General features: G+C 42.6%; 1 protein-coding gene across 1 annotated transcript; it reads right to left on the bottom strand.

Annotated features, from left to right (window-relative positions):
- Nucleotides 1–2,103: 2,103 nt before the first annotated feature.
- On the bottom strand, nucleotides 2,104–11,767 carry rps6kb1b (ribosomal protein S6 kinase b, polypeptide 1b). Its single transcript, XM_015951833.3, has 15 exons — nucleotides 11,590–11,767; nucleotides 10,430–10,473; nucleotides 10,225–10,345; nucleotides 10,026–10,094; nucleotides 8,818–8,965; nucleotides 8,212–8,269; nucleotides 7,888–7,988; nucleotides 7,710–7,800; nucleotides 7,540–7,630; nucleotides 7,330–7,437; nucleotides 7,194–7,256; nucleotides 7,036–7,113; nucleotides 6,686–6,793; nucleotides 6,488–6,600; nucleotides 2,104–2,783 (listed from the first exon to the last, which is right to left on the bottom strand). Exons 1-15 carry the CDS (start codon nucleotides 11,656–11,658, stop codon nucleotides 2,555–2,557), a joined length of 1,491 nt encoding a protein of 496 aa, XP_015807319.1. The 5' UTR covers nucleotides 11,659–11,767; the 3' UTR covers nucleotides 2,104–2,554.
- Between the last annotated feature and the right edge of the window lie 736 nt (nucleotides 11,768–12,503).

Here is a 12,503-nt window from a genome sequence, read left to right as displayed (position 1 = left end):
AAACTGCATCAGATGTAGATTAGCTGGACAACCAGCTGGAAAACCCCCAAACTTAAAGATGTTTATCGAGATGCCTCCTGACTTTTAATTTGATGCTCTTAGTTTTTTCTTCTTTATGTTTGGTGCAAACAGCTTTTACTGCACTTGACTAAAAACCCAGTTTTTTCCCCATCTTGCCTCCTGGAAAGGCAGCTTTGGTTCCTGAAATATACAATTATAAACAATATTCACCTGATGATCAGCTGATCTGAACTGTGAATGTTCCATTGTAAAGCAACAATAGGAAAATAAAATATTTTCCTCTCCGTGAACTTTAGTCCCTAAAACTTAATTTTCTTATCAGAAACTGAACGATTGTTGATCACAGCTGATTGAGATCAATCAAAACCATAATTGGTGCATGTTTAAATTCAGATCTGCTCTGGATGTTCATTCATCAACTTTCCTTCCTGGATTATTGTTTATGTTTATTCATTTAGCAGACGCTGTTATCCAAAGCGACTTACAATTTATAACCTATAGGGCATGTTGTGATCTGTGGGGGGAAACCGGAGTACCCGGAGGAAACCCACGCCTGCACGGGGAGAACATGCAACTCCACACAGAAAGGCTGCAGCAGAGTTTCGAACCTGCGACCTTCGTGCTGCGAGGCCACAGTGCTAACCACTGCGCCACCATGCATTGTAAATAAATTGTATAATCCAAATGTGACACAAAAATACCCCCCATAAGTGGAACCAGCATCATAATGCAGACCCCAGGCCTTTAATCACTGCTCAACTCTCATCCTAACTTTTATTTTTAAACATCTTTCTGCTGATTTAATTGGGGCCCTTTCTTATATCCTAGTCGCTGAGGAGGAGCTCAAACCCATGAAGTTGTGCTGATTAATGTTCCGCGTATAACTCAATATATCACTGTAGTAAAATCAATTAACCAAACTCCTTAATGGACATAATTAGCACTTTTTGACATAAGGCAGCTCTCACGAGTGGTTGGACAAACGGAGCTATCTGAATTATGTTGCCTTGCTGAAGAAAACCTGCGTAAACATGACTTCTTTTCCTGGCTATGAAACGTCAAAATTCTGATTATAACTAGCTTCTCTGGCAGAGCATCACTCTCTAAATCATCGCTGGTGCATAACCAGATGTGCCGAACATCTGTTTATATTAGATTATCATCTATAGATTAGCACCAGCATCCAGGATGAACTGGCAGCTGCACATTTAATCAGCTTCTAGAACATCTAGAGAACATGTATTCCACTTCCTGTTGCTTATGACTGATGAGTATATTGGACACATTGAGGTTGATGGTAAGAAACACTGACTTTAGTGTCCTTTTAAGTAATTCAGATCTGAATTATCAATGATGGATTCCTTGGCTAGCGTTTTCTGCCACATCTTAAATAAGTCTTTTTTTCTCCACGTCCAGCTGTGACTGTAAAAGTGCACAATCATTGTTTTTTCTGCTTGCTCACCAAACAGGTGAATTATTGTTCTGATTATTTAAGGCCGTGCATTGATCTCCATGTAAAAGCTTCATCCTAAGAGCCTTCTGAGGCCCCAATGGATTTTGTTACGTCTTAAGTGATGGGTGGTTTAATTACATTAGATCAGGGAGAATTGTGTTTGAAATTTGTCAAGTTTGTTTTCTTACATTTAACTTTTTTTAAAATTTGCAGATTTTTTGTTTACAAACACTTAATTCCCATGAAACTCCAGGAAAACGGTGTGACTGTAATGCAACATGGATAATTTGTAATTAAACTCTTATGCACTTACGAGGTTTGCTTGACTCAAATGTTATTGATCACAAACGACCAGACAACTCTTATTTTTACTTTATTATAATTTCCTTTGCTTTTCAGGAGTTCTAAAATTTGGTTCATAAACAAGCTGTAAAAGCTGCCCCCCCCCCCCCCCCTTACCGCAGACCAGATCAACTGGTTTCAATCTCAGATGTGGATCCGCTCCAAGGGTTGGGTGGGGGTGCATGAGGCTAAACCATGGATGTGGGCGGAGATGCAGCTCACGACGAGGTGCACTGAAAGAATCGTTCACAACACAAATGTCGGGGGACAAGAAAAGAAAGAAAACAGCAATTTTATCTGATTTAATTCAGGCTCTGAATCAGCTGATGCGTCCCTCTTTGTATGACTAAAACAAAACTTCACGTCTCGGGGACGGAGCCTCAGCCAGTCACAATCATTCCTTTGACTTGTTTTCTTTAAATAGTACACCTAATTTATTCAAAGCCACAATCTGTCCAATAATCACTGAGATGAGCTGAAACGGCCTGAAGCACTCTGGACGTCCTGTAATTTGGACCGACGGCGTTTCAGTCCCAAGCGTACAATGTGAAGGCGACAGGTCGCCGTTCCCAAGTGTCCGAGGAGAAGTGGCGGGACACTGCTGTCTTCTGACGCACACGAAAACTCCTGCTTGTGACAGCATGTGTAGTGTACAATTGTGGATTTTCATTGTCTTGAGCATCCATCGTGTTTTCTTTGTTTTTAAAACGTATCAACGAAGAGGCGAAGAGTCAGAGGTCATAGGTTCATACGTAGATGCTCAGGCCGCTTGGCCACGAGGGGGTAGGCCTGCTGCTTCATATGGTTGATCCCGGCTGGCTGTCGGATAGGAAGAGGAGCAGAGGCCTCGGAGCTGCTCGTGATGTCCATCTGCTCCATGCTGGACATGTCCATGGCCTGCTCCTGAGGAGAGTGGAGGACACTCGGTCCAATGCCGGGCAGGAGGGGGCTGCGGGCCCAGCCAGGGCTGACAGGACAGGAAAAAAAAAATGAGCGGTGACAGGTTTGATTTCATGGCAGTTTATTATTTATTGACTCCATTGTTCATCAGTGCTATTGGAGACGTAATAAATCTATCTGATAAATCAGATGTTGCTAATAAATCACACAACCACTAGTGGCAGCAGCAGATTCTGAGCAGAGTTTCTACCCGTTTTGTTTCTTCTAATGCACCACAGCTCACTTCCTCCCATCCACTACAGTCCGGTCCACTCCTGCTTCCCTTCTGGAGGTTCTCCAGTCGGTTCAGTGTTTGTCAGGAGAGACGTGGAGGTGGAAGGGAAAGGTTCACTCAGATACAGATGTAGGGTTGGGCATCGAGCGGAACCGGGACCAACTGTTCATTTTTCCCGGAATCGTTTAAAGTTTTTCATTTCGATTCCTAGTATGCCCACCGGAAGAGGAATCCGCGGCCGACCTCCATGAAAATAAACTTGATCTGCAAATTGTGATCAATGCGTTTTGGAGCTGATCACACCAGCTGTCTGTGTGCAGCACCGAGTCCCCCCTCCCCCCACACGGCGCGCAGCAGCCAAATCTAAACAAGCGTGTCTGCCGAACTTTTACTCCGTAATGTAAACTTTAACTCCTGCAGCGTCGAGGAAACTTGGGTAACGCTTCCTTTTACAGTCCCCTAATTACTAAGCACTTACATGGTAATTACATAGTAAGTTAGTGTTATTCTTTCTGAGTTCTTAAACAGTTAATACCATGTAACTCAGGTTCAATTTTTGTTTTTGTTTTTATTAATCATTTCCAGTAAATACTGTTATAAACTATAATTACACTTTATTACAAATATACACTTTAATTACACAATTATACACTTGAAATTACTATGCAATTACCATGTAAGTACTTAGTAATTAGGGGACTGTAAAAGGAAGTGTTACCGTAACTTGTTAAGTACGTCAACACGGTGGATTTAATAGCTTTAAAGAACAAACTCTGGACGGTGTGAGGTGAGTTTGTCTCACTGCAGAAATAAAAACACACACCGAGCGTCAGCAGTCAGATGCAGCCGCTCACCAACACTCGTGTGTGTGTGTGTGTGTGTGTGTGTGAGCGTCAGAAGGCTGAACAGTAAGTAACCTGTAGAATAATTAGTCATCATGCTAGAGCAGCTTTCTCTGGTGGACCACACCAGCTTCTGCCACAATAAATAATTATAATAATAATAATAAATCACTCACAAAGTTGTGAACATTTTAATTTCCTTTTTGAACTATTTCTGTTGAGTTTTAATGTTTTAAATCTGTTAGATAGTTACTGACAGCAGCTACATTTAAGTTTAACTTCCTGTTCTGGCTGAATGCTGCTGCAGCATGGAGGTGTAGTTCTCAGTCATCCTGGACATGATCATCCTGAGAGTTTTAGCTGAAAACAGCTGGATGTTCCTGGATATGTTGGAGACATTTAGCCTCTCATCCCAGAGGCTTCTTCCAGACTTTGGTTGTGGTCAGAAACAAACACACGGGTTGTGCTGCAAGTCTTTTTCTTTATTTCTCAAAATGAAGGCGATGTTATTGTTCATAGAATTAAAATTCATGTTGAAGTTAAGATTATTTCATCAAGTAGGACCTGTGGTCAGCTGGCTCATGTAAAGCATGTCACGTCTTGAAATAATCTGAATCTGGAATCGATAGGAACCGGAATCGAAACGAGGAATTGGAATCGGAATCATTCAAAATTAAACGATGCCCAACCCTATAAATCTGCACGTTCTTTTTGAAATATGATCGATCATTTCGAGCCTTCTCTACCCACCACCTGCATTAGCCACAGAAAGGACGTAGACACACCCAGGTCAGAAAGTTAGCCTCTTCTACGTCACTACTAGAAGCTAACAATTAGAGCTGAATGATGTGTCATTTTCTGATTGGAAATACGATTTCAAACTACACAATCATGTGATTGTCAAAGCTGCAGTTTTTGTAGTGCTCTTGCCTGACCCAGGACATGATGCGTCACCTATTTTAGACATCTGGGGTTTTGCCCGAGTATTAAAAATGTTACATTGGCAGCAGCAAGCGGGATAGGGGTTACGGGAGCAGAGCCTAATTCTTGACCTGCACATTTGATAATTTTTACATTTTTGTTTCTTGTCATAGCGCTGCTACAGCTGGTAGGATTAATGGCTGTGGCCGTCTGTCTCTAGGACTAATGTTCTGTCCGTCACTCACCACGAGTGTGAGAGCGACGGACTCTCCTGCAACAGTGGAACAGGATTTACCGTAATAACACCAAGTGGACTTCAAAGCACAACTTATTTTCTTTAAAAACTGTTTGAATTTTTTCAACTTCTTTTGAGTAGCAGTGATTCAAAGTAAGCATTAAATGTGTCAGATTTTGGCGTTGTAGCGATGCGTTTTTCATTTGGCCCGGTGAACTGTGCAGGTGACCCGCTTTAGTAAAGCGATGCTGGGGAAAATCCACATGCATGTTTCTTGTTCAGAAGTACATTTAATACATTTGTACCTTCAGTGTTTCTCCTTGCAATATCAGAGTAGTAGCTTTTAATGTTTTGATGTTGTTTCCTTTCTTGTTTGTAAATGTTGGGTGTATTTTGTGAATAATGACCTCAACCTGACATAAAAAAAACTTCCATGAATTTAATTAAAATCACAATTTCTGCTAGAAAACCATTCAGCCTAACTAGCCGTTAGCATTAGCAACTCCTCAACATGGCGGAACACATTTAAGCTTCTGCTACTGTGCGGGTAAATTCAATTCATATTCAAAAATACTTTATTAATCCCAGAGGGAAATTGATTGATCAATGTTGCATTTTTTACTCGAAATGTGAGCAAAGGCAGCAGAGGAGTTGTGTTGCTGTTAGCCAATCAGAAGAGAGACTGGCGTAGATTTGCTCTTGACATTGGAGGGGACTTGTAAATCTAACAACCCCCCCCCCCCCCCACACACACACACACACACACACACATTTGAGCAGTTGTCTCTTTGAGCCATCATATATCAAAGTACTGATTCCCCACATATACTATGACTTGGACATGTCTTTAAAACCACAGGAAGCGCTAAAAGCTTTTCTTCTAAAGAAATTTAGATTTTTGACTTCAGCACGGTACAGTCGGCATTTCAGCCTTTTTTCTGATTGGTTATTTTTGAGCTGGCTAGTCCCGCCCCTCATGTGTCTCTCTGCCTGTGAGTGCCCAAACTAGCCCACCCCTCCAACATATATCCGCCCCTAAACTGAAGTACCAGAGCTTTTTTTTCTTCACACAGAAAAGGTTTTCATTCATACTAGAGGCCACGGCAGATTTATTAAAAACAACAAGTGAATGAGACTTTTAGCAGAAGCTAGCAAACGCTCAGAGACGTTTCTGAAGTATAACGGTGCAGTCTGGAATGAATTAGAGTTTGTGAGGCACAGCTGTGTTTGGACAAGGGTGAGTTGGTTTTTCTAGCTTCTGCAAGTTGGCCTTGCAAACACACGCTACCTCTGTGTGTGAGTAGACCTTCCTTTAAAGAACCAAGAAGTAAATGGGTTGCAGGAGAATCGTTAGGTCAGTGTGCCGTGCCGTTTAGTTCTGGTCGTCCTGCTGTCTGGAAGCTTGTGTTAAATGGGTCGGTAGGATTTAACAACAAACTTTTCCCTAACACCCACAACTAGATGACCGTCCCAGGAACCTGCTGCAGGGGCCAACCTACCTAGGAAGAGTTCTTGGGCTGTCCATAATTCGTCGAGGTGAGCGGATTTTTGGCTCAAACGAAAACTTCTCTTTGATGTTTTCCAGGACTGATGGAGCGACATACGTGAAACCCTAAAACCGAGAGAGGAACAGGCAATGATCATGCAGCACTAGCAGAAAATGTCTAACTAACTGGTAACTGTCACGGTTAGATTACCAGGAAGACTTGATTTGCACTCTCACTGAGCGTGGAGTCGTCCGGGCTGTCGACTGGCGTCTGACTGGTGAACTTTGAGTCAAACTGACTCACATCGTCCGCTGATTGCTGCAAATAGGAGACAGGAAATGCATGGTGACGAGTTACAGCAACACGAGCGGACGTCTCAGCTGTCAAGATGAACAGGAGACATCTGAAACAGGAGGAGGCTGGTTCCTTCTCTGAAACGTGAGCTGCACATTCTAAAGGAGCCTCTTTCTTTTTTAAATAGAACAGAATAGACTTCATTGATCCCGCTGTGGGGAAACTCACTCAGAGGACCCGTCACCTAAAAAACATCAGAAACTCACCAGAATAGGTCTGAAGGGAGGCTCCACTTTCCGAGCCAGTAAATCTTCCCAGTTGATAAATCGGAAGAAAGGATGAGCCTGTTGGATACCAAAGCCAAGAATGTGATGCAGACCTGCAGAAATAGCCAACAACAACAGCGTCTCCATCCGGTCCTCACCTGTACTTCTGCTGCATCTCCTGGTCCAGCTCCCAGCCGTGAAGAGGCATTTCTCTTTAGCAGCTGTAAGACATATGTCATGTTAGAAGAAGGTACGGATCTGGATCAGGACCGTAGGAACCAAAGCAGAGCCAACCCTCTTGAGGAGATCTCTGGCTTCTTGTGTGAGGTAGGGTGGAAGGCTGAGTTTGCACTTCAGGATCTTGTCAATGGTCTTTTTACGGTTCTCACCGGTGAAAGGAGGCTGTAATCCGAGAGGAGAGCAAACATCAACCCAACCATTCCCAAATTCAGATCGTAGTTTAGGAAAGTCCAACAGAACTGTATTTTAAGCTTTTGAACTGACCGCTCCTGTAAGCATGTCGTACATCAGAGCACCCAGACTCCACCAGTCTACCGCTCGGTTGTGTCCACTTCTCATCAAGATCTCCGGAGCCCTGCAACAAAGTCCAGAGCCTTCACTGACGGAGCAACAGGAGCCAGCTAAAGTGAGACGCATCAGCAAAAGGTCCTCACATGTACTCAATAGTCCCACAGAACGTGTGTGTCACCGTCCCGTCATGAATGGACTCTTTACACAGGCCGAAGTCGGTCAGCTTCACGTGACCTGAGGAACAAAACGTGAAGTCAGGCAGCGTTCACGCCCCACCCTAACGCAGACACGCACCTGTTTAATCACACCAGTGCTGGTTACCTTGGCTGTTGAGCATGATGTTTTCAGGCTTCAGGTCTCTGTAGATGATGCCTTTTTGGTGCAGATGACCCAGAGCCATGGAGATCTCTGCTAGGTAAAAACTAGACCAAACATATAAAGAATTTAAAATTCACTTAGGAAACAAGGGTTATAAACGCATTATATAACAGCTGTAATGTAACTCCTGTGTTTATTGTAATAAGTTACTGTAACAGGGGTTACTGTTGACTGCAGGGTTTGACACGCTGAGATTTTACATTTAAGTTTTAAAGGAGTCATTTTCACCAGCAGCCATGAAGTCAGGTTGGAACAACCCCTACTCACCAGGCTGTGTCCTCCATGAAGATGCCCTCCCTTTCCAGCTGCATGAACAGCTCTCCTCCTGCACAGGTGAACATTTACATCACGTTAAACAGAGATCAGCACCCGTTCCGGGTTTGAAGAGCTCGTACCGGCCACAAACTAACTGAACCAAACTGAAAGGATTCAGGAAGTAAAAACGTTCACATGGTCATAAAATCTAACTTCTGAGCTTCAAGTTGCCGGATGGAGCTGGACCCGTCTCCCATCGCCGGACGCACTTTTGGTGCATCTGTGATGCTAGCTGAGATTCTTCTGATGATGCTTTTAGTTTTACTAATCCGCCTTGTGCAGGAAAGAAGGAATAAAGGTACATTTTTGTTCAGACATTTACTGAGGGAACTTTAAATCAACCTCATTATATTCTAACCTAAATAAGACCGGACAAGAGTCACTGTGACGAGAGCGAGGCGCTCTGCTCCATCTCAGCTCCTATCTCTTTCAGACGTAGCGTAATCCAACAAATCGGCTGTTCAGTGCACAAGGCAAAGTTGTGACATTTGTCCCAAGTGAGCCAACGTAGCTGCTGTGCTGTCAGCAAGTAAAGGTGTTTGCTCAGCTGCTACTGACCGCTGAGGTACTCCAGGATGAGGTACAGCTTCCCTCCGGTCTGGAAGGCGTAGATGAGATCGACGATGAAGGGATGCTTCACCTCCTCCAGAATGTTCCTCTCTGCCTTGGTGTGAGCCGTGTCCTTGGCATTGCGAACAATCATAGCCTGGCGATCAACACCAAAGTAGAGATTAAAAAAAAACATTAGTTCATAGGAACACACGGACTGCTGCCCTGGAAGATCTTTAGCTAAACTCTTAGAAATGAAAAGTCTTCTGTGTTTTCTATTTGTTTAGAATTTATTACCTGAACTGAGAAACAAGTTTTTTTATTGTTGTATATTTTATTTGTTATAGCTCAACAAGCCAGACACAACGGTGAAGGTGGAGTTTAATCGACATTTCTATTTTAGTGCAGGCATATGTGCTGCAACCCAAATGCTTTTCTCTAACGACGGGGTTTCTCTCTCCGGCAGGCTGTTGCAGTCCCGTAACATTTTCAAATATTCTTGTATTCAAATTATTACCATTATGCCTATTTTGGACTTATCCGAGTACAAACAACCTTTAAATGATTACTGCCTTTTTAAAATGAATAAATCACATTTTTGTGGCCTGCGACAGCTTTAAACCTGACAATCCTCTTCTAATCTAGAAAAGTTTCAGCGCCTGCCCAGAATATTCTGCCTCTTCAGCTTTCAGCACCGCTGTTGATCGTATTTCTGTTTACTAAACACTTCGATCAGACAGCTGACTAGATGTCTGTCAACAATAAAAAGGTCTCAGAACGGAGTGTTTAGAGAAGTGAAAGCCTCTGATTCCCGCAGCTCTGGAACCACAGAATAATCCCATGGATGATGAACGTCGTTTCTCTAAGAAGAAACACATCTTAAAGCTGGCTTCAGAAACTGAGATTCTCCATAAATACAAGTCTGATTTTTTTACAGACACCTTTATATTTTACATTCATATATATAATTTCAGCAGATCCTGTGAGTTAATCGGGCCAACGTGGCTTCAGATGTTGGGCTGGAGCTGAAAGAGCCGAGGCGGCAGCAGAGAGGTGCAGATAGCGATCTATCAGCTAACCGTGAAGCCTAACCCTACCGCCGGCTTCAGCAGCAGCAGGAATGTCAGGATTTTTTTAAAGTATGTAAAATGATCATATGACACAAACTGACAAACGCTGGTTTCCAACAACAAAAATCCAACGTGACTTTTAAATACCTTTTTTAAAACTTTCATGGCAAATATCTTGCCCGATGCAGCTCCGACAACTTTGCGAACTTGGAAAACCTGAACGACAAGAAATGAAAGGCATGTTTCGAATAATCGTAATCAAGAAAACCCCTGGTCAGGTGACCAAGGCAAAAAAAATCCACCCACATCTTTCCCAGGAGTACTACGTGTTGAGTTTTTGTCCTACCTTTCCATAACCACCTTTCCCGAGAACCCGCAGCAGCTCAAAGCACTCCGGTCTGATGTTCTCCGCCCCCTGGTTGACGTTGTCCTCGGAGATCTCAATCTTCTCACAGCCGTCCATGTCGCTGCAGCGGAAATAAGGTTCAGGGTGCAGCGCTGAGTCTCGTTTTTTAACTTTGTTTGGTTGTAAAATGTTCAAAAAAACTTACAACTCAAATCCAGCGCACTGCTCCATAATGTCACTGATTTCAATCTGGCAGGGGGAGAAATAATTCAGGATCATGATATTTTACATTATTTTCTAAACAAGAATCCCAATAAGTCTTATTTCGGATATTTTGTGTTAACGTTTGGACCTTTAATTGACTTTTTTGTTTATCATTACTATTTATATAACTCAACAACTGAGAAAGTATTTATCTCAAAAAGATAAATATCCTCTGGTGACTCTGCAGCCTTCAAATAAAACATTGGTTGCTCAAATTTAATTTTATTTAGAGTTGAATTTAATTTAAAATTTAAAACATTAAGTTCAAGAAAATGCCAATTTTATAAACATATTGTGATAAAGTCACTTATAATAAATGTATTATTAGATTGTAATTTGCATGGACTGCTTTTTTGTGTGTACACCTACACCTTGTAGGTCTACGCTACTTAAACAAAACTAAAATTATTTCAGTTCAAAATGATTTGCTTTTAATTAGCGACTTGGAATATTTTTAGCTTTTTATACAGAAAATATCTGCATTGTTTCACTTTTTTGTCCAAATATATTCACATTACTAAGTAAAATCACCAGGAATCAAAGACTAATCAGCAAAAGGGAACATTTAATGTGTTTGCTGAACCGACTTCTCTATGTAGTGAGGGTTTTGTCCTGTTTGGGACATGCAGATGTACAAAAACATGCCTTGAACCAGCGCCATCTATGCTCCGTGACTCTGCGGTAGCTCTGCCTTTTCTATCACTGTTTGAACAGAAGCAAACGGGCAGCCAGCCTCTCAGCCCACACAGTCCCACTCTGTCACATCTTGCCAAAATAAACTGTTGCACCCGGAGCCGCATTTATCACCGCAGCACCTTTGGCCAAGTAAGGATGGTTTTCACAACTCCAGCATGACAGCGATGGATTAAAAACGTGACAGCGTCAACAGCTTATCGCGGAGTCGTGTTTGTTACCAAAGAAACACAGAAGAAAAGGCAATTCTGTCACGATTAAGGGTAACTCTCACTTTGCTGTGCGGAGGCCCGACCGTTCTGGCTGCACGCAGGAACAGGCCTGCGGTGGCTCCTGCCAAGCTACCATGCTAGCTAGCTAGCTACCGTGTGTCAAGAGTTTCTGCCGTGACAGCTTCCGTAAAAGTACCTCCTCGTTCTCATCATCGGAGACATTCTCCTCCGGCTGGTCCAAATCAATGTCAAACACTCCAGCCATGGCAGCGAGTCGCTCGAATCGCTCTGTCACAGACTGCAGGAACAGCAGGCGTCCCCCACCTCATGGACAAACATGCACGGCCACCATAACCGGCTACTATAGTGAGCATGCGCACTGCGGCGCTCACAACAAAGGGGCGGGAACTTGTTTTATTGTCTCAAGAACAGAAACTGTTACAAATAAAAGCACAAAAAAATCATTTCTGAGTATACAACAAGTGGATGTGTTTCTATTTGCTTTCTCTGGATGTTTTAATTCTCATTCTAAGACGGCACAAGATTAGCTTGGTAATTTCTTACATTCTTACAGACTTTCATAGGTCATTCAGCTGACCACAGGCAGTGAAAAATGTTAAGCGCCTTCTTTTAGTTTATGATTAGATGCTAAAATATAATAGTTTTCATTTGACAGAGGTTTAAAAACACAAAATTGGTTGTACATATATACAAGAGGGGATACCTGTGCACCATTTCTAGGAACTAGAAGTTACCCAAATCACAGCTGAGCTTCAGGCGCAGGTTTTAGTCTTATTTCCTGATATTTGGACATCTGGCCTTGGATTGGCTTACAGCAACGTGCCTCTACCACTTGCATGTGGATGTTTATCTCTACAAACAACACAGGCCTGGAGGAGCTTCTTCAATGTGAAGTTGATCGTGCTAATAATTAGCTTCTACTAGTTGAGATAGATGTCTTCTACTGATTCTCGGACATTAAATCTACAACATCCCCATCGTAAGTCAAGATGGGCGAGTCCATGAATGTTAAATGACACTGTGACGTGGATCAGTCAGGATTTTCAAATCCTAGAGTTTCACCGTCTGTTACCAGAAACTTATGCAGGA

The sequence above is a fragment of the Nothobranchius furzeri genome, chromosome 13, assembly GCF_043380555.1.
Source record: "Nothobranchius furzeri strain GRZ-AD chromosome 13, NfurGRZ-RIMD1, whole genome shotgun sequence".
In the NCBI taxonomy this organism is placed as follows: domain Eukaryota; kingdom Metazoa; phylum Chordata; class Actinopteri; order Cyprinodontiformes; family Nothobranchiidae; genus Nothobranchius; species Nothobranchius furzeri.
This window is presented reverse-complemented; position numbering and strand designations above follow the sequence as displayed.